This window comes from Parasteatoda tepidariorum, chromosome 12 (genome assembly GCF_982258835.1).
Source record: "Parasteatoda tepidariorum strain Cologne lab strain chromosome 12, Ptep-v5.0, whole genome shotgun sequence".
Taxonomy (NCBI): Eukaryota; Metazoa; Arthropoda; class Arachnida; order Araneae; family Theridiidae; genus Parasteatoda; species Parasteatoda tepidariorum.
The window spans coordinates 2,777,450-2,801,204 of NC_141766.1; the positions used below are offsets into that span (position 1 = coordinate 2,777,450).

A 23,755-nucleotide genomic window follows, 5' to 3' on the forward strand; every position below is an offset into this window, starting at 1 on the left:
TTTTAGCTTATGTATTAATTCTTACAATATGTGTATTTATTATATTTATAGGAAAGCTAAGTGGGTACAGGCGAAGTCTGCCAAATTTGAATCGAGAACCATTATCCGTCAAACAATCAAAAAGTAATTCATCTAGTGATAAAGGGAAACTTCAAAATCAAAGAATTTCTGGAAAAGTTACTGATACTTATGTGCAATCTTCCCAAAAGGTATGATATTGCTTTAAGATAATACTAAGCGTAATTTTTGATAATATAGCAGCGTTATATTTTCTATTCGTGGGAATATAAATATTTGTATCTAGTCGGAATAGTCAGAAATTGTTTTTTTATAGTTAGGGTTTGCCCACACAATAAGCTTGAGGTTTTTGATGTCTTAAATACTGGTTCTAGACTAGCTCTCCAAAAATTTAAACCTAAACTGTTCAAAAGTGTATTTAAGTGTCCAAAATTTTAATTTATAATTCTGAGCATCGGTAAAACACATAAAATTCCAAATTTAATTACCACTATGTATTTATTGAATGGACCTAAAAAGTTTCTTGCATACAATTAAAAGTAAACTAATTATTGAAATCCTTATAAATTATCAAATATGTAATTTAATTAAATAAGTGTATTGCATTATCTACTAAACATTGTATTTAAAGTTCATGCTAGTTTTGATTATTTTAAAAACCAACTATTTTTTGTTAGATATGTTTGAAGCAAAATGAACAAAAATTAACTGTAACAGTTTAGTTATTACCTTTTTAATATTTTACCCATTCTAGTTTTTGGTCGATTTTTGTTAACTGTTTAGAATTGTTCAAATAAGAAGGCATTATAATATTTAGTTTTAGCAGAAAAGTTTAAATGAACTATTTTTAATTAAATTATTTTTATTAAATATATTTCAAAGATACAGATCAGAAATTAATAAATAGTTTATTAATATTTGTTCTTTATTATTTTAACTTAAATATTATCTGGAACAGTATAGTTTTGAACTGATTTCATGTTTTTCACTCTGGATTGAAAAATACTCCTGCTGCATATTCTGTCATACACAGAATATTAATAAGTTTCATGCCTATGCCTGTAGTCTTTTTTTCTTCCATTAAGCTTAGATAGTAAATTTAGATAACAAAGTACAGGGTGTCTGTAAAAGAACTCCGGGGTTTTAAAAATTCATATCTCGCTAACTATAAAAGATAGCAAAATTTAGTCGATTTCTCTGAAAAGAGTAGCTCAAAAAGTTTTACTCATACCAATTGGGAATGTTTGTATCAACTGTTGGCGTCGCTACAGGGCGTTGACCTTGAAATGACGTCGCGAAATTTGAAATGATGGCGACTCCGCAACAAAAGGCTCAATGTGTTATTTGGCTCATAGAAACGAAGTCTTTAATTACCGTACAAAGAAACTTTCGACGTAACTATGGTGTTAACCCGCCTTCTGACAAAACCATTTGTCAATGGTTCAGTACATTTAAGGAAACAGGAAGTGTTTTGAAGCAAAGGTCGCCAGGTAGGCCGAGTGTGTCTCAAGAGAAAGTGGACAGAATCCGAGCTTCATGCCTTCAAAGCCCTAAGAAATCGTTGACAAGACGCAGCCTGGAGTTGGGGTTACCAAGATCAACTGTCGGTAAGGTACTTCATAAAAGACTACGTTTAACTGCTTACAAGATTCAACTTGTACACCACATCAAACCAGCAGACAAGGTTGAGAGATACGACTGTTTCAATGCTAGATAAAATTGATGACAATAATGGTTTTTTAAAAAGTGTAATTTTTAGTGACGAAGCTTCTTTTCATGTGAATGGTCACGTAAACCGGCATAATTGCAGAATTTGGGGTTCTGAGCCGTCCCATGAGTTTGTCGAGTACGAACGCGACACGCCCAAAGTAAATGTTTGGTGTGCGCTTATGCATGACAGAATCATAGGTCCGTTTATTTTTATTAAAAGAAAGATCAATGGTGATGTCTACTGTGATATGTTGGAGGAGTATCTTTTCCTCAGTTAAATGACATTGAGGCGGAGAAGGGTTTAGTTTACTTTCAACAAGATGGGGCCCCGCCACACTTCAGTTTACATGTGCGTGAGGCATTGGACGCTCGGCTCGGCAACAGGTGGATCGGAAGGGAGAGACCTATTCCATGGCCTACAAGGAGCCCTGATCTGACTCCGTTGGACTTTTTCTTCTGGGGGCATATCAAGAATCTTGTGTATGCAGAGAAAATTCGTGATGTTCAACATCTCAGGGAACGAATAGTCAATTGTGTGGCAACCGTCCCCCCAGACATGCTCGCCAGGACATGGGAAGAGGTAGAATACCGTTTAGACGTCTGCCGTGCCACTAACGGGGCTCATATAGAACTTTACTAAGTGTTAAAAAAAACTTGAAAATGTAAGCTTTTCAGTCATGTATAAAACATGTATGTTTTTTTATTTCTTTAAAATATTTTGCCTCAAAACCCCGGAGTTCTTTTATCAAATTTCTATAATCTTGTTCCATAAATTTTATGTAAGATCATTTATACTTATTTCTTGCACATTTGAAAATTATTTATGAATTTTTAAAAATGTGTGATTACTGAGCAGATTGATTGTTTTGTCTGCTAAAATTTTGTAGAGCTCACATAATAGGATGTTTTTTTATTTATTGAATTTTATGTTTGTGGTATATACTGCCATGCAATTGAAAAATATCCTAGATGTTTCATGAAAGTGAAGCATTTATAAAGCTGCCATTTTTTATATTTTCTGATACAATTCTTTGCATTGGTATTTTAGCATCTGATTTTATATTTGTAAGCAGGAATTTTTTTTTAATTATGCATTTTTTTTAATTCTTTAGAAACATTGTAAGAATCTATATATACACATTTAATTAAATTATTTATAAGTAGTCAAAATCATTAAAAATATTAGCATATGCATTTTGTTACTACTTGAAAAATAAAAGTAAATTCTGGGAAAATCGAGACATTCAGAGTCTATGCACATCTGTTGTTTTTTCAGTTGCATAGAATTATATACAGTTTATAAAGGTTGTTTCTTAATTTACAAATGTTCTTAATTAAATTGAAAACTCAATTTTTTTAAGTATATCATTTTTTATTCCAACATAAATTACCTAAGATAGGGTTATGTGTGGAATAGCACTTCAAGCAAATGAGCTACATGGCTTTACTGACACACACTCTTTCATTGAAATTTTCCATGACCATTTTGCATAAATGTGGCTAAATTTTGTTAATGCAATGTTGAATCTCCTTCAATGCACAGGGGGTGTGGGCTTGTTGATATACATCTTTAACTTCAAATTGCCTCATAGTGAAAAGTCTAATGTGTCACAGAATCTAAGGGGCCAATTCTAATTACCGAAACACAAGAGTACACAGCCAGGAAATGTCTCACATAGTAATCTGATTTTTACATGGGCTTTCAAGAATGAAAGTGAATTGCTTTAATTTGCAGTGCTGCTTTTTTATTAACCATGAACTGTTTTCTTTTTTGGTTGCCAACACTGAATAATTAATTTTCTATTAATTCAAATCTTGTGTAAATTATGGGAGACCCTTTATCTTTAAAATTACAGCAAAATATCATTTTAAATCTGTTGATTATAAAGATTGAGATAAGATGCTTCCAATTTTAATTTTTTCAAAGTAGTTTACAAGTAGGTTGTTAATTGCTTATTTTTGAGAAGTTACAAGTTTTTCTAATTTAAACTGTGATTAATTTGCTCAGTTTCTAAAAGTAATAAAATACTTTAAATTTTTCTAAGAATTTAGAGTATATATCGGGTTGGAGGGAAAGTTCTGTCGTATTTTAAAGAAAATATGCGAATTCATTTATAAAAATATGCGTTTAATATTAATCAATTTTATATGCTTCGTTATTTGTTACAACCTGTTGCCATCTTTCACGTAACCTGTGAATTCCTGTTTTGTAGAAGTTCTCGTCCTTAGAATTGAAATAGTCAGCAACTGCCTTAGAAACACTTACAAAAGACTTGAATTTTTTACGCGTTAGAAAATTTTGCAGAGATCTGAACAGATAACAATCTGATGGTGCAATGTCAGGTGAATACGGTGGGTAACTAAGGATTTCCTATCCTAACGCATTCAGTTTTTGAAGTGTCACCATTGCAGTATGCGGGCGAGCATTATCGTGGTGGAACACTATTTCTTTTCTGGACGCTAATGTTGGCCTTTTTTCTTTGATGGCTGCTTTTAATTTATCTAGCTGATTGCAGTACAGAACCGCGTTGATGGTTTTTCCCCGTTTCTGCAACTCGTAGTACACTGGACCTTCCCTGTCCCACCACAAACAAAGCAGTACTTTTCGCTGATGGATACTTGGTTTTGGAACTGTTGCTGACGATGTTCCTGGTTTGCAGTAGGATTTTTTTCTCTTAATATTCTCGTAAAGATTCCACTTTTCATCTCCAGCAACCAGCCTGTCCAAAAACGGCTCCACATTGTCTCTAATCAGATGTGATGAACACATTCTTACACGATCAGATAAATTCTTTTCCGTTATTTCATGTGGAACCCAAACACTTAGCTTTATCACAAACCCAAGAGATTTAATGTGATCTCCAACAGTTGTATGATGAATGCCAAACTTTTCTGCAATTTGTCGACTTGTTAAATGTGGATTATTTTCCAACATGGATTGCAAAACATCACTATTGATTGACGACAGAACTTTCCCTCCAACCCAATAGTTAGTTAATAGCTTCTATGCTATGATTTCTACATTTTAGAATACTATATAAAATAATCACTCTGTCATTAGTTTTCTGTTTTATAATTTTCAAAATATAAATACTAAAATAAATCATTAAATCTTAAAGATTGAGGTCATGTGCTATTAAAAATTTTGTCAAATTATGAGGATTTTTTAAATTCACTTTTCTCCCTTAATCTTATCTTTTATATTTAAATTAATTTCTCTTATTTTCATATAATCTAATCTTATTGAAATAAACCTCCATGTTCAGCGCTCCAATAATTTGAAGTATACCAGTAAAATTACCAGTAAAATTTTCTGGTAGTCAGTAAAAATATTAGCACCTCCCCTGTTTCTAGTTTTTTTCCCTTCCAAACTTGAAACTTAGTGGACTATATCCATGTCTCCATGCATAAAAATCAGATACTACTTACATCTGGAGCTTTTATTGCAAAAGAATAAAATTCTTTTTACAAAATAAAATATTATACATCTATGGGCTGAACAATCAAAATAATAAAATTCTATGCATTATTTCAAAGTATTCTGTTTTTGTTTTTATGATTACGTATGTATATTATCTGAGAATCTGTGCTTATGTGTAAAAAAGTACATTATAGCTAGTTTTTTTATGTAAATTTATAAATTATGATAAACTGGGATGGGGAATTGAAATAACTGCTTAAGAAAGTTGTTGGAAAACCTATGAATGAATACATGTTCTTTCACTTAGATTTTTTTATATTGATGAAAATAAAATAAAAAACATTTTTGTATACCTCAACTCATATTATGCATCAAAATTCTAAAAAATATACAAATAACATATCCTATCTAATGATTAAACAGGCATGTTCATTCTTTTTTTCCTAGTAAATGAACAGTTTGTGATTATTATGTTTTTATATGGCTCTAACATATTTAGTAGCTCTGTAATACTAAAGGAACCAAATATAGTGTTGAAAGTAGCCTGAATTGCCAAAATAATTTCATCATAATTAGCTAATTCAATAGTCAAGATCTCGTAATGAAAATACCTATGACTTCATCTGTATTAATAAATTGTTTTTATATGTGATAATTAGACTGCATTAAATATTTAGGTAAAATTAAATTCTATGTTAATATAATTAAAAGAAATGTAATAAAATAAATATAGTGAAATAAATTAAAAACTTATAATAAGTAATAATGTTATTCATTCATTGTATTTACAATAATATGAGGAAAATACTAATGCATTATTTGTAAAAATACTATACACGTTATACTAAGAAACAGAAAAAAATAATCATATAACAATCTACAATAGCATGATATCCAAAAACTGCTGAAACACCAGGGGCTTTTATGATGTTTCAGTACCAAGGTTTACATTTGTTTTAAAACTAATGGTATTGATTGCTTTGTGTTATAAACTATTAATGAGTTTTCAAAAATAAAAGGTATTTTTATTACTTTTTTAATGAGATTAAATTTAAGATAATTTAAGTAAAATAAATATCACCTTTCAAGAGCAATCTCACTTATAATCAGTGATGTTTAGTGAAAGCAAAGTATGAGAAGTTTAGTACTCAAGAACAGATCTTGGCTATGTTTATAGAAGTTGTGAAGACAAAACAACTCAATTTGCACAATTAATCTATTCAGTTTCATAGTCCAAAAGCAACGTTTGTCAACAATATTATGAGGATAATAAAAGCCAGACACATGGGGCCGTTACAAGTATTGTCATTTTTTTGTTTTAAAAGATTTGATAGATAGAAATCCAAAACTGGATTCCCTATGTATATGAACAATGTGAAGAATGCCGTCTGTAATGTTATGTTATGACAGAAATTAGTATGAAGAATCTCAGCAATTGTTCTAATAAAAAGTTAAGCCTTTTCAGATGACAGTCATTGATAACTCAGTTTAACACCAAGTAAATTTTAAAAAAAAGCCTTGAGAAAGCTGATATTTGAAACTGGCTTCAAGAACTTCAGCTGTATCTTGAAGAATAAAATTTATAGATATATTTGATTGAGGAAATATGTGGCGTACAAGGTCTCGCTGGAAATGAACTCTACGTAAAGACAAAATTAGGTATTTTCAGGATTAAATTTTTTTTTTAACAAAAATCATAATTCATGTTCCTCAACTTGTTTTTGCACTATCTTCTTGTTATTCTAAAATTTACGTAGGTAGTATCGGAAATATAAGAAATGTATAAGAAAGAAAATAGAAGATATCTGTCTTTCTGTTTAATTGACTTTTGACTTTTTTACACATGCACATTATATGACTAAGTGTAAAATTTTTCAAAATAATTGGTATTCTTTGTTTCAATTCAAGAAGGAAACTTGTTTTTCAGGCATTTGTATGACTTGTAAGTCATTAAAATGTTACAATATAATCAGAATATCAAGTATTCATGCACTGGAAAATTTCGTGTTTATTCACTGGTGGGAGCAGTTTATTCATTTGGTTATCTTACTGCTTATTATTTGAATTTTCAAAATCTTGAAACAATATTTTATAAATTCCTTCCCATTTCTTTTTACATAATTTATATTTTACAACAAATATGCTGACACTATTGTTTACCAAAAACTACAGATTTTGAAAATATTATGAGCGTTTTAAAGACAAGCTGTGCTTAATTGTTCATTTACTGGTTGATATACTCTAATACATCTAAAAAGTCAATATTTTTGAGTTTTAAGAAACGATTTTCAAAACTGCATACGAATTTTTCTTTCTAGCCAAGAAAAGAATCACCTTTAGGAAGATCACTTCACCAGAGATCAGGTCTTAATACCACTCCTAATGCCCCCACCTCAGTGCCTAAAAGTGCAGAGAGAGTAAGATCTGGCTTACCTAGACCGTCCAGAGCCAGTTCTGCCACCAGATCGGCTACACGGTAATAATGTCTTATTTTTATATAAGCTAAAAGCAAATTTTGTCTATCACAGGACTGAGAAACTGCAAAAAGCAATTAAGAAAATATTAAGTAAAATTTATCATAGGCAAGAGATTCAGAAGATCTTAGCCATTGAGATTTTATCTCATTGCCATTCTTGAGACTTAATCTCTAGCTCAATATTCCCATAAACACTCATTATGTTATTCAATATCGTTATATTACGCTATATACTCATTGCAAATTTTACATAATCAGTTGAATTTAACTATTACTTATGCCACTTGCTAATACCAGAAAGCTAGCTTGAAATCAAGCAAATTTCTAAGAGAGAGGGTGCGTTTCTTGATTTTTCAGTGGCGCTATCTATGGTCAAGAACACGACTTCATTCACACACACATGTGTGTCTCAACCCATTTTACTGGGAGGACCTAATCATACTCCATTCGTTCATCCATAGATCGTAATTTTGATCTGAACCGGAGAACGATCAATCTCCAATTTAGTACCCTGAGAGGAATAGATTTGTTATAGGAACTTGGAGGGCTTTGTGTCCCCAACGGATTTAACTTGCACCAGTCACCGTTTAATGCACAGGGATTCTTCAGATGACCAGATTCAAACCTAATTTCTCACAAACGCGAGTGCAGCGTTCGGCCAACCAGGCTATCTGAGCCCCAGAATTCAACTGTATATCTTTTTTCTTTAACCCACTGACGGTTCTGCACATAAAAAGTCGTACTTTAACGCGCAGTCATCACCGCATAGCAAAACCAGTTTTTCTATGTTATTAGATAGGGATATAGTGTATCAGGGAGAAACATTCTCCCTATCTTGCCCTTTTGCTAAACTACCAATGGGTTAAATCACTTGTTGATATAAACTTAAGAAGTTTTTTTCCTGTTAAATTTATTGCAGTTCTATATTTTCCCACACATATATATCGGTGTATATTTTACAATATTATTGAAAATTGTAATTTTGTTAAAATCATATTTTTTTTCTCCAGAATTTGTTGAGCATTTTAAAGTTACTACAGACTTTGTTTAAATTATTTAGATGATCTTCATCAGTTCTGCCTTTGTTCTTAATAATTACTTCCAAGATATGTGAAACAGTTCACTTCTTTTAATCTGTTATTTTATAAAATATATATAATTTAATTGTTGTAATTTTTAATTTTCTAAGTTGGGAGTACCAAACGTTACATAACAGTAACTTAAATAATACTATACACTGGTAAGCATTTTAATTACTGGTTAATAAAAAATGAAATAGTTTATTTATTTTATGACAAGCTGATAAGCAGTAAGCCATTTTAAAATTCATGATATTTAGACTTAAAAAGATGTGTGTAGTTTTTCATCTTTTTGCTGATTTTCTACCCTACAAGCACACGACTTTTGGGCTAGTGAAAGGACAATGTCGACTCACCAAAAATGCCATTACGGTGGTTCGATCATTGCTGTATTGGTTCTGTTAATAAAGTGAAATCTGGGCCAAAATGAGGGCCAGTGATGGCATTTCAGGCAAAATTTCTTTCAATCGTTAAAGGACCGGAGCTACTTTGTTGCCTTTGGATTGCTTTGCCATTTTTGCCTGTTAAATACCGGAAAACAAATTTCATTTCACAGAATAAAGAGAAAATTGCCATAAAGGTTGTTATTGTACCTTTATGATGTCTTTTTTGCCTTTATATCAAAAGCTGAATACGTTCACTGGCACACGCCGTTGCCTCGCTTGCCTTTAAACCACCTTAACTGTAGGTTGATTAGAAAACGTCTATGCCGTCTTTGCCGCTATCGCACCTTTATTTCAGGAGCGTAAGCGAATTTATTTGCCGATATACCACCCTTAACTCACCTTACACTTGGTTCATTAGAAAACTTTAATGCCGCCCTTGCCGGTATCACACCTTTATTTTAGTTATCTCGGCAATTTTTTTTTCACTAACTTACCTTTATTAGAACTTATCGTAGCTTTTAATTTGAAATGCTTTAACAAATTTACTGTATGTTGTTGATAACAATTCTTATTTTGGGAGCAAATATTGTCAGGTGTGTTTGTTTTCCTCTGCTGATATCAGCGATAGTAATTTCTTGTATTTTAGCTACTTATATTGTAATAAAACAATATCTATCATTTCATGCAAAATATTTTATGACGATATAAAAAGCAAAATGATGTGTAAAAAGTTTAGTTCATATTAAATTATCATCCAATGAATCTTCTTACATAATAAAATAGATTTCTTTTTTATTTCATTTTAATCAATTATAAATGCGATAACTTAAAAGTAGAAGCATATAAAATCATTGTGTGTTTAATTGAGTGTTAACATTTTTTGCACATTATGAGGTAAAATGAAATAAAATTTTTAATTCTAAGGGGCCGTTCAAAAAGTATGTACATCCCGAAGGGTGGGGAGGGGATTTGCTATTATGTACGATTTTGTACGATGGGGAGGGGGGAGGTATTATACAAAGTGCATACATTATAAGCAAACACCAAATTTAGATTTGACTTTTTCCTACACACTCCTTAAATAAATATTTAATTTTATTTAAAACATAATTATTTTAATTTTTATGAAAAAGGGGGTAGACTAATAAAATGTACGTACTCTAAGCGGGGGGGGGGAGTAAGACCTTATGTACGGTAATGTACGAAAGGGGGGAGTGGGTTAAAATTTCTCCACTTTTGTGTACGTACTTTTTGAACGGCCCCTAAGATAAAAACATGTTTCGACTTAATGTATAAGTTATTTAAGTTATGAAAAAAAATTTGAAATTAGGTTTATATATATTAAACCTACAATTAGCTTTTCTTGATAGAAACAAGCCTACAACCCAGTTATTATTTTTCTATTCAATATTATTCATATTCAATATTAGATAACTTTCTATTCAATATTATTCATATTCAATAATAGATAAACAAGGTATATCATAAATATTTAAAAAAAAAAAAAATACTGGGTACCTGTAAATAACACATCAATTTCTATAATTTTAAATAAATAAAACAAGAATTTTAACAGGAATAAAATGCTTAACATTTAAAATAAAACATGACCTTAAGAAAAGAATATTATTTTATTTCCATATAACAAATCAAAATACAAACAAATACATAAAAACTGTGCAATAACTTCTTTATAAGCATCCAATTCCAGAATGAACCTAGTTTTCCTGCAAAAAATTAAGCAATTTATTTTACTACAGATATATTAAATAATGTGTACAGAAACAAAATATCTAATTAATTTCTGACGCATTTTAATTCTGGGTTAAGTTATACTATCAATTAATTCTAACTATTCAAAATACTCTTATTGATCCCAGGGAAATATTCAAAAAAAATTCAATCCAATAATTTTTAACAATTTTGTTTTTCTTTTTTAAATATCCTATGTTATAAAATTTAATAAAATTGCTCAAACCACCTGGTTTTTTTTAAAATTTACTAGCATGCATTAATTGTCACAAAAATAAATTTTAAATGATTGTAACAAAAGGTAATAATAGCGCAAAATGAATATTCCAGTCTGTAATGAAACGAAGTATTAATTTTATAAAATTCCTTAGTACTTTGTAATATCTATTGCAAATGTGTGAAATAGCAGATTCATTTTGGATGGAAGAAATTGGAGCATCAAATATTAAAACAACTATGAATAATATCCTATGAATTAATAAAACAACCTGGCTAAAACTTCTCTTTATAGTATTATGAGACAATTAATTAGTTCAAAAGTAGAGAGAACTATGATTGACTTTAAAAAAGTTAAAAGTGGTGACCAAACTTATTTACTTTAAACTCATCTGTTGTAAACTATTAACTTTTAAAATGCTTTCATGAGTTGGAAAACTAATTGAAGCAATACATATTACTTAACACTGTTTCTATATTGCATTTTGTAGCTACAGATCAATTCATTTAATAATTGAACATAAAAATGTAATTTAAATAAAGAATTTGATAGCAAAGCTTTAATATTTTTTAAATTAGAAAAAATACATTCTCACTAAAATAGTTTGTAGCTATTAACATGTTATGTATTGTTAATATTTAAACAAAATTTGATTTTTTAATGATTAAGAACTATGTACGAATTTTTTACTTTAAATTAATATGTGAAAATATTTCAAGTTTATATAAAATTAAATTATTTCATTAAAAGAAATTTTATCCTCAATGAAGTAAACAAGCTAAAGGTTTTTAAAAATGTAGAAAATATATAAGAGAAAATTTTAAGATAGTACTTTTGAAAATCTAAAAATATGTGATTTGATTATAATATCTATCAATTAAAAGAATATATGATCCTTCAAAATTATACTCCATTAAGTATTAATTACCTAAAAATGATATACAAATTATTATGGAAGAAATTATTAAAATATGCAAAAAAAAGGAATGATTTTCTAAATTTGTAATGAATTTACAAAAAGGATTCCATCTCTTACTAAAGAATATAAATTTTATGCCATCAAGGTAGGTTGGTTTAATCTAAAAGGTTCTTTAAAATATTTCATATTTTTTTATACATGAAAAGTTTTAATTTGAATAGAACGAGATGAAAAAAAATTACATTTTCTCAATAAAATTTTCTGTGAATAGAAAAGGTTAATGGGAATCGATTTTTTAAAAATAAATATAAATAAATTATTTTTAAATGTTTAAATATCATAGCTTTTCTACAAATATATCTATAAAAATAAATTTATGTGATGAAATGTTCTCAAGATGCTTAATATAACAAACACCAAATTACTTTTCTGATCACTAAAGATAAAATTACTTAAATGATGTGATTATTGAACAAAATAAAGTAAAAAGCCTCAGCAACATTTTATCTTGTTAAAAATGCATGAGGCTTGTTGCAATCAAAAGCATAAATAGAAATAAAGTTCTTGTCTAAAATTTATCAGTGTAAACTAATTTGCATTGTATTTTGATTTTACTCTTTTTATATATATATATATATATATATATATATATATATATATATATACAGCGTTTTCATCATAGAAAAAAAATGGGTGAGAATTTCTCACCCTTTCTCAAAAACAGGGTGAGATTTCTAAAAACTAAAAAAACACTAAAACTCTTTAAAAAAAAAATTATTTCTTTGATTATAATAAATTTTTAACGTCTTCTATTTTTTAAAGCATTGAATATTTTTGGTGCATCATCATAGAAGATTTTGCCTTTACAAGGTATTTGTCCATCTTACATAAGTGCATAAAAAATTTGAACGTCTTACATGAAGAAACCTTACCTACGGTGAACATGTGATTGTAGAGAAATGTGCTCTGAAAGGGGTTCCGTGGTTGTGTTCTGTTGTTCGAAAAGGTTCTAAATAATACTGGTAAATAGGGAAGCTAGATAATGGGGCAGATGATGAAAATAATGAAAGATCTAGGAAGAAAAGTGAAACGGATTTTTTTCTAAATGGCGTAATTCGAAGCTTTTTCCAAAATGCAAGAAATTCGCGAATTTTGAAATTGATTTATAGAATGCGCGAATTTCTCGCGGTAATCATTTTTTAATGCGAGCAAAGAAAAAAATATGCGAGATTCTCGCGTTCTCGCGCTGTAGTGAAAACACTGATATATATATATATACATATATATATATATATATATATATATATATATATATATATATATATATATATATATATATATATATATATATAATACAAAAATTATAAATACTTTTGTATTAATAAAAGCATTAAAACTCTTTCATTTTCATAAAATATCTTTGGTAAAGGATAAGTGTAGAAATTCTATTTTGGGACTTCAAGGCTGAAAACTTGCCAATGAATTATAGTTAAATTTATGTTTCAAAAGAGGAGTTATTTTAAGATCTTTCACTTCCATATAAGGAAGGATTAAACAATTTTCTATGAGTATTAAATGATTTGCAATGAGGCATAGGAATGCAATTAATGCAATATGACTGCCCTGTTTACCCATGGTAAGTATCGTATAAAACCAAGGGGCAATGGTTTTTGCGTGTCTCTTTTTGTGTTATATGTTTACCATCTGAACTCCGTCTGTTTTGACTGTGTCTCTCCCCCTCCGGCTGGAGAGTGGGTGAGATTTCTGTTTACATCATACTCCAGTAAATAAAGCCAGTTGAAGTTTATTGGCTTATTATTTCTACAAATGTTATTTAAAAACAATAACAAAATATCGGGGTTTGTGACCCTGACATTTATATATATATATATATGTATTTTATAAATATAATATATATATAATATATATATAATATATATATATATAACGTCGTTGCCGAGTGGAAGGATTAAAACAGGTCTTAGGCCAGGAAGGAGGGTACAAAATATATTTATTAATTATTAGACAGAGCAGTCATGAGAAAGTGTGTAAGAAAAGTTATGCTTCTTCATTATATGTTAGGGAAAATCTTGCAAAGTAAAATCCGTAAATGTTTCAATTTAGGGAAAGAGGGAAATCTTAGTAATTGTAATTGGCTTATCAAATAGGTCGAGCGTTTCCCACAGAGACCAAAGGGAAAAATGTCCTGCTTTTAATTAAATGCATACTTGAGCCAAAAATAGATTTAAGAACAGGATGTGACTTTTAAGAGTGTGAGAAAGTATTTCGATTAGAATAATTAAGTAGGGTAACATAAAAAGTTTAATAGTAGCTTTTTATGTTACATATATATATATATATATATATATATATATATATATATTATAACAGTACATAGCACTTAATAACAGCTGTGTAATAATTTTTAATATTTAAAAATTATGAAAAAAAATTTTCTTTAAAATAACATATAAGCTATGATAAAACCAAATCATTTGACCAAAATTTTTTTTTCCCTCTAGCAAATACAAGTAATTCTAGTATAGGCATAATTTTTAAAAAACAAGCTAAAACTTTTTTTAAAAAAGTCAAAAATTTAGACGGCTAAAAAGCTAAAATTTTTAAGAAAGTACTTTTGAAAATCAAAAACAGGTATTTTGATTAAAAATTTTTTAGATTTAAGAAATATATATTTCCTTCATTTCCTTATAAAAATTTTCCTTTAAAATTATAAACAATTATTTATTAATAACCTTAAAATATTTCAATACTACAAACTATTGTGGAAAAAATTTATTAAAATGGAGTTTTACATGTAGATTATAAAGTAGATTTTCTAATTTTGCTATGAATTTATAAAAGGGATTCCACAAATTATAGAATATAAAATGGATGCTACTGAGTTAAAATTTAGTTTTAACATGTTCATACCTTCTTTTCTGTTGATGGCCATTCCAGTTCATCCAACAGTTTTCATTCACACTCTCCAGTCAGAATCTCCTGACTTTTCATGAAAGAAAAATAATTAGAATATGAGGGTGGAAAAACAGTTAAAAATCAACAAAATAAAAACATTAAATTGAAAAAAAACTGCTTCAAACTCATTTCTATACAATCTATCTGGCAATAAGTTTAATGTTTACCAGCTATCTTGTACATGCGCAATGCTTATCATAAATTATTATTAACTACTGAAGATCTTGCTTCTAAAATAATTACCATAGACAAATACTATAAAATATAGTTCAGAATTGAAATGGGAAATTTAGATTATTTAATTTAGAATTAGGTGAAATTAGATAATCTATTTAAATCTAAATTAAGAAAGTCAAAAATAAACTTACAAATTTTTTGGGAAAGTACTTTTGCTAATCAAAACTAAGTATTTTGATTGAAAAATTTTAATGATTTAAAAAAATATTTTCTTTAAAATTATAAACAATTATTTGCTAATAATCATAAAATATTTCAATAATACTAAGAATACCACAAATTATAGGATATAAAATGGATGCCACTAAGTTAAAATGCAGTTTTAACATGTTTTTACCTTCTTTTCTGTTGATGGCTATTTTCAGTCTCTTCAGTCAGAATCTCCAGACTTTTCATGAAAGAAAAAAATAATTAGAATATGACCATAGAAAAAAACAGTTAAAAATCAACAAAGTAAAAACAATGAATTGAAAGAAAAAAAGAGAAATACTGCTTCTAACTATTTCCTATACAATATATCTGACAATAAGTTTAATGTTTACCATCTATCTTGTATATGCTCAATGCTTATCGTAAATTAGTATTAACTACTGATGATCTTGCTTCTAAAATAATTACCTACCCTAAGCAAATACTACAAAATATAGTTCAGAATTGAAAGGGTAAATTTAGAGGACAAGTTATATCTAAAGTAAAGAATAGAATTTAAAGTCTTAACTTATGCATCTTTTTCTAAAATGGGGTAAAATGTGTGTTTAGATAAATGCTGCCTTATATTTATAATAAATTACATTATCAAATCAATCAAATATTATAAATGACAATCATTAAGAAAATAATAAGTTACAATTTTTTTGTAACATGACGTAGTATTAAAGTGAAAAATTTTCTTTTTTAAATTTTGTTTTCTAATTCAAATTTAGAAAAAGAATAAGATATGGATGAAAAAAAAATCAGGCATAACAAACATAAAAGTTGATTCGAATTGTAGATACTAAAATAGTCCAATATATTACTTTTGTCCGGGTTACCCTTAATTTTGGAAATAAAATTCCTTTACTTTTCCATTATAATTTCAAAAAATATTTAGATAAATTTATTGCATTGCATAGTAATCATCAGAAATATATATACATTCAATGGTCAATTACTTTTTTTTTACGGGAAATATGTCAAGTATAACGGTTTTTTAAAAATAAAATTTCAATAGGTGAAGGTTCAACAGGAAGAGATTTAAAATAAACATCCCTATAAATCTTAAGATAGAAAACGAAATAATATATTAAGAAAAAGATAAATAAAATTAGATATATAGTAAAATTTGCACGAAAACTGGAAAAAGAATTGGTAAAGTAGTCAGTCATCAGATTTTACCTGTTATTAAGAAAATTTTATTAATTCTATGAGGAATTAAGTTTTAAGTATGAAGAATAATTCTATGAAAGTCAAAACAATGAATTTTAATTTTTCAGGAACATGCCTTTGCATTATTAAATAGTGTACTGAAATTTCAATGGGTAAATGCCTGTTTCAAACATAAAAATTTTTCATTGAACATGGTCTAGAAAATATGAACTCAAAATAATTTTAAAAAAAAATACACATGAAAAACTTTTAATGTGTAAAAAATATTTAGGATGTACATATGAAAAATATTTACGCAGTTTTGATTTCTCAAACATGTTCAGTCACTCCAACAAAGATATGATTTTACATTAAGTACATCCAAACTGTGGTCCCAGTATTAGTGTGTTTTATTAGTGGTCAGTGCCATATCGATGACCACAATCTTACATTAACCCCTTAGCCATCCCCAGGTACTCTTTTTAAATGAATGGAAAGGGTGGTAGCAAACATACGTGTGAGGAGGAAAAGTACATCACCAATAGTGCATTTTTAAAGGGAAATGTTATCGACAATTAGAGGGAGAGCCCCTATAACATATGATATCTTCTTATACAGGGTTTGTCCGGAAAGTAATAGGACTGAGTTGATTTAAAAAAATTTATTGAGCTAATCGTTACAATTCTTTAAAAACTTTCAAAATAGGCTCCTTCTGCGTCGATGCAGCGCTGCCAGCGCGATTTCCAAGCATTGAAGGCGTCACAGAAGGCATTCTCCGGAATAGCCTTGAGAGCCGCGGTGCATGCTGCTTGGATCCCCTCTGTCGTCTCAAAATGCTTGCCTTTTCAGGCGAGGAAACAAAAAAAAAGTCCAGGGGCCACATCTGGGCTGTAGGGCAGCTGCGGAAGCGTTGGGATGCCGGCCTTGGTCAGGTAGCTGTTCACAAGAAAGGCAGTGTGAGCCGGGGCGTTGTCGTGGTGCAACTTCCAGTCGGCTGCGATGTCTTGTCGGACCCGATTGACCCTTCGTCTGAGTCTCTTGAGCACTTCCACGTAAAACTTGTGGTTGACACTTTGTCCAGGCGGAACAAATTCATGGTGGACGATGCTTTTGATGTCAAAAAAGACAATGAGCATCGTTTTCACTTTGGATTTGCTCATTCTTCCCTTTTTTGCGCAAGGAGACGCCGGCGTGTGCCACTCGGAAGATTGCCTCTTTGTCTCGGGATCATACTCAAAGATCCATGACTCGTCACCTGTGATTACGTTATTCAAAAATTGGGGGTCACTTTCACACATGTTCAAATTTTCTTGGCACACTTCCACTCGCCACAATTTCTGGTCGTCAGTGAGCACTTTTGGGACCATCTTCGCACACACTTTGCGCATGTTCAAATGCTCCGTGACAATGTCATGAACCACAGATTTAGGTAAATTTAACATCTGGGCAATTAAACGAATACTTAGTCGATGGTCTAAGTTCAAAACTTCGCGCACACGAGTCACATTGTCGGTGTTTGTCGAAGGTCTTCCAGCACGGTGTTCATCGGCGACCTCTTCCCGGCCCTCCAAAAAGGCTAGAGATTTTACAGAGATCTAAAATCAACAGTAAAAGAAAGAACCTCTGTATTATAAGATTTCTTCCTATTTATGCATTATTTAAAGAAAAAAGAATCGACAAGGCTATTAATGACATCAAGGTCATATAATTTTTTCCTAATTATGCAAATTTAGAAGGGAAATTGAATAAAAAATAACAGAGAAAGCCTCTATATCATACAGTTTCTTTGATTATGCATGTTTTTGGTGGAGAAAAACTTTTTTTAAGGAATAAGATTTTTAAAACTAAACTATATAAGAAACTTACTTTATTGCAATCAAGGCAGGTTGCTGCTGCTATTATAATTCATGCAGTATTAATTAATTAAAACTTTTTTTTCTCTCTAGATCAGGAATACCTATGCCTTCCATGCTTAGTAAAAAACAAGAAGATTCCTGGAGTGAAGGATGTTTTTAATGAATCTGCATAATTAATTTCAATAATTCATAATTTTGACTCTTATGACAATTTGGTGAGAACTTAACAAATAGATTCTCAATAACTAAAAAATTAATATTAAATTGAGAATTTACTTGCTGATATGTACAGTGCATAAAAGAACAAGCATTATAAAATAATTTTTGATACAGTGACCAAATTGTCACAAACTAGTTCAAGGGTCTTATCTTAAATATGATAATAATGTGGAAACAAATACAAAAATGGCCCTATTTTGAATAAACATACTCTTTTTCAATCGTTTTTTATGGGAAAAAATATCTGGAAAATATGGTTCATATTCTTTAATCAGGAGAGTGTACAAAAGTTGTGAACCTTATTTTTAATTTTTCTATGTTTCACCCTGTTTAAAAGAACTGATACATTTTTGTATGCATAAAACTTGATTAACCGAAGATAATTTCATGCAAAGAAAATTTTTAAATAGATATTTTTATTGTTTAATTTAATAAGGATCAAAAAATGTTTGAATTGTAAGGTACGCAAATTTTTCCATTGTTTTGAACTGCAAATCCTAAATTTGAATAGAATCTGACCAAAAAATCATAATAAATAAAAACTTTAAAATGCATCTTTTTTTTGTAATTTATTTATCCAGAAACTATTGAGCTGGTTTTGCAATATTTTGCATTTGGCTATCTGAAATTACATATTTTAAAAGAAGTTACAAATTCTTGCATTATTTAAACTCAAAAAATTTTCAAACCCTTAAATATTATATTTTTAATGAATAATCTCTGGACAAACACGTTTAAAAATAGTATGCAAGAAATTTTTGAATCACTTAAATAGCTCCAGAGATATAGCAAAATACACAAAAATAAAAATTACCCTTAAAAAATTCGAATTTTGGACTACATTCCTGACTAAACTATTGGGACCCTATTTTACTGATTGTAGCTACCATCTCTCCCATATTTTGTAGATTGAAAATCTGGATCCGTAGAAAAAAGATATCTTTATTAAAGAGGAAGTATGTTTCCTCATCTGATTTCGTAACTTAAAATATCTGTTTTAATTAATTAACACATAATCCCTCAAATCATATAATGAACAAATGTTTTGTTTCTTCTTTTGTGCACTGTATATATGTGAGTTTGTATATGAATAGATAGCAAGAAGTCCTAAATTAAACTACCAGTTTTCAAAAATTTATTACAAGGAAACAATAAAGGTTTAAAAAAATAATTCTTGTAGCATAATCATATGACAGGCTGTAAATGTTTCCTCCCAGTGTTTGTGGTTTTAGTTCAAAATTTATTTTACAGATAGCACTGTGGATTGTAAATGTGTAAATAAAATGAAAATCAGAAAAATTGCATCAAAATTTTTCAATATCTTTCATTAATGTAAATCCCTTTGCAATATATTTGAAATGTTCCTGATCAACCGCAATCATATATCTAAAAATATTTACAGAGCTATCTGAGGAAAACTTTTTACATTAAAACATAGCTCTCTGAGAAGAAAGTTTATGTAATCTCACTATGATTGTTTTTGTTTTTTTTAACCTTAACTGTTTTTTATTATAAATCTTTGAAAATTGTCAGTCTAATTTTGAACACATTATTCATACACAAGCATATTACTTACATGCTGAATCTGATTATAACATTCCAGTGCCTGGACAATGTTTCTTTTGTTTCTTAATTAAGTGTAAAGTATTTTATGTAGTTTTTATACCATTTTTCCCAGTGAGGTGAAATTGTTTAAGTGTGTTGAACATCGTGTGTGCCTAAAAAAGAAAATTATATATTATTATTTTTGTGATCTGTGTTTTCCATGTCTATGAAACAATCTTAAAATCTATTTTCTTTAAACTGTTACATTGATGAATTTTATGAATAAAATCTATATTTGTATACTTAATCCAATGAAACAACAAATATTTGTGTCAACTTAAATCTTTGTTTGCATTTTAATAATTGAGGTTTTCTTGTAACTTTTTATATTTGCTTAGTAATATATTGCTTTGTGAAATTGAAATACCCTTGTTATTTAATTGTAAACTAATGTTTTTAACTAGTTTTGTCTGTCCTTTTCTTTGTTTTGAATAAATTGCTCTGTGAAGGATTATTTAGATTTTGATTTTAATTCTGTAGTTTTAATGTATAGTTAGCAAAATTAAAATTAAAAAAAGAAGTACCCTGCATAACTTTCAAACTATCAGATTTTTCCGCACTAAGATGTAATCTTAGTGTTTCAAGAAGAATGCCTTAGCTGTGTTAATTAAGTAGTTTAAACAATAATTCAAGTGACAAAATCAGACAAAAAAAAAAACTAATTTCGTTGATCTTTGCAACAAAAGTGAAGTTATTTAGTGTGATATCTTTTTTATTGTGAAAGCTATACCCATCAATCTGGAGATTTAGAGGGAAGGGGGCTTCAAACTGCTATTGAAAATCAAATTTCAATCAATCATAATGTCAGCTCAGTGCCTTAATTACTGAGCCATCACAGTTATTTCAACAATAAATATATGTCTTACATTTCATGAACATTATTAACCTTAACCAACTTATGCCTATTATTCTGCAGAATATCCAGGATAATTCTTTTTGCTTTCTTGGGTTTGATTAATAACTTATCACTAGAATTACACTAATGAGCTGCTGGTGTTGATCTGTTATCTTCTTTTGTGTTGATTTAAAGACTGCATGCACTCCCCTTCTACTCAACCATGTTTATAGACTTTAGGCTCTGAAACAAAAAATATCATAGCATAGAATGAAATCACTAACAAGGAAATGAAACCAATCGCAAAAAATCCTGGCATATAATAAAAAACTTTTTAATATATATTCCCAAGAGCTGAATTTGAGTGTGTAATTTATTTTTAGGCTATTTAAATAGTTTCTATTTCATTTGCCCCTAAAAAATAAAAAAACTGTTTTATGCAGTATATAACAATAATACTTAATCATTGTGATGTCCCAATTGGCCAATGGGAAAACAGTATCTCGTGTTCAAGAGTTAGCCGTTTCAGAACCAATGATTGGTATGTTTTTTTGTTTTCTTTTAATTTGTAAGCCCATTTTGCTTATAATTTAAAAATTATCTGAAATTTTTTGTTAGGATTTTTTCTTTTTTTTTAAATTAAAAAATGCTTTTAAGATAATCTGTTTTTATTTTGTCATCATATGTATCCTAGAGACAGAACAATATAACCATGCTTTGAAGATTTATAGATTTGAAGCCATACAAAATTTTTATTATTGGCTTTAATAACAACATAGAAATAGAAGCTGAAAAATTAATACTATCACCAAACAAATGTTTAAATGGTTTTGGATTCTTTCTTATATCTTACATAAAACATGCTACCGAACTATTATACACCCAGTTTTGACCTGTGTATCTGAAACTTAAAAAGAGTTTAATATTGTCATGTGTGAAAGAAATATTTTGCAAACGATAGAACATATTCCAGAAATTTATAAGGACATTGATATAAAAAAGTTTGTTAAGTTTTTAAAAAAATGAGACTTGCAAGACACGTTTGCTGTTTAAATACCACTAGCTCAACACATATTTTCAAACATAAACCAATTGATAATAGAGCCAGATGCTGTCCAAAACTTCGATAGTTGGACTGCTTTAACATTGATTTTAAAACAATCTGGGTATTAAACTGACAAGGTCTGGTGATAAGGAGAAATGCATTAAAGAAGGCAGAGGTGCAGCCCAGGTTGCTGTGCCAATGATAATGATGATCTCATGTATCTATTTTTTAAACGAACTATATTTTTATTAATGTTAATGAAAAATATACATACTGAATAATTCATGACTTTTATAGCTTATTTAATAGAACATTTGTAATTAAGGTCTGTTTGAAATGAAAATAAAATTTTGAACTGCATTGTGAAAATTATCTGGATGATGCCCATTATATTTGTATTTCTGAAAGGCATATCTGTTCAGTATGTGACTAAATATTTCTGATGGGGGCTAATTAAACATAAACGAAACAACTTTAACTACATATTATGTTTTTGTATGTATTGTCATATAATGACGTTTTTGGTTTCTCTATTAATTCTATGCATTAGTAATTTCTTTTGCAAAAAAAGTGCGTATCAAACTGTTGTATTTCCAAGAAAACCAAAATTCTCTATTCACAAAACTATAACAAAAATTCTCATTTATTAGACCAGTGTTTCTCAGTTTGTTTTGACAATGAAACCCTAAATAATTAAGCTTCTTTTGGCAGAACTGTGGCATTATAAAACTAAGTTCATTAGCAGAATAAACTAACTGAAAAAAATAGTAAAAATTCTTATTGTTTTAAAAATATTTAATTTGAAAAGTGAAATATTTAACATTATGAATTTGTTCTTGATGTTCATAAGCTAAAAATTATTAAAGTAAGCTGATTTATGGTTTTCAAAAAGGAACTGTTATAAGCGTTGAGAATATTTATCAAAGAAATTTCATTATTCTTGAATTTAGTTATTTTATTTTCAATTAAAAAGCTCACAGCGAAACAATTATGGAATTTTTTATAAATACATTATCTTTTCATAATTTATTCACTATATTATTGAATTTCTTTTTGCAACTTTTTTTTCATTGGTATTTTAGTTTCATATAAAAAAACCTAAATATTAAATTATCGATCATTGATGGGATACAAGTATAAATGGTTAAAAAAAAAAAAAATTCCTAACTCTTGGAACCTCTGTAATTCCTACTCGGAATCTTAGGTTTTTAGAAACATAAAAGAGAAAGAAACATGAATTGCCTGTTTTGCACATAATTTTAGCCACGGATCTGCCCGAAATGGATTTGCAAAATTTTTTTCCTTAAATAAATATTTATTTTCTAAAATTATAATAGTCAACTTCTTTAAATTATTCAGTATAATATTACCTTGTGCGCATCCATTTTCGGGCCCATCCTTGGTAACTAAGAAATCAAACGCACTTCAGTAATGCAGTAAGAACGCACTTTAAAACAAAAATTTCTAGTTACGCCTCTATCTCAATTTGCGCTTTTGTTTTCATATTTTGCAATGTGGCAATCCTGTTACGAAAATATTTTAAATCATTCTTGAAAAATTTCTCGTTCATGTAAGTTCATTTGATTTCGCTACTCGCTTTATAGATTCTGTTTTTTCTTTATATTTTATTTTCTGTTTTTACGTGTTATTTTTACTTATT

At 28.9% G+C, this 23,755-nt stretch overlaps 1 protein-coding gene and 1 long non-coding RNA gene across 3 annotated transcripts in view; one reads left to right on the plus strand and one right to left on the minus strand.

The window, feature by feature from the left end:
• Nucleotides 1-20,669, plus strand: part of LOC107439756 (uncharacterized) — a 55,370-nt gene extending 34,701 nt beyond the window's left edge. For both annotated transcript variants that reach the window (XM_087155773.1, XM_087155774.1), the window contains 3 exons: nucleotides 52-209; nucleotides 7,468-7,625; nucleotides 18,482-20,669. In XM_087155773.1, the coding sequence (XP_087011899.1) occupies nucleotides 52-209; nucleotides 7,468-7,625; nucleotides 18,482-18,551 (386 nt within the window). In that variant the 3' untranslated portion in view covers nucleotides 18,552-20,669. The remainder of the gene's footprint in view (nucleotides 1-51; nucleotides 210-7,467; nucleotides 7,626-18,481) is intronic.
• LOC122271975 (uncharacterized) overlaps nucleotides 10,703-23,755 on the minus strand; it is a 69,465-nt gene continuing 56,412 nt past the window's right edge. Inside the window, exons 2-4 of the long non-coding RNA XR_011638376.2 lie at nucleotides 15,529-15,579; nucleotides 14,910-14,982; nucleotides 10,703-10,817 (exon numbers count right to left, since the gene is read on the minus strand). This is a non-coding gene — a long non-coding RNA (uncharacterized LOC122271975). The remainder of the gene's footprint in view (nucleotides 10,818-14,909; nucleotides 14,983-15,528; nucleotides 15,580-23,755) is intronic.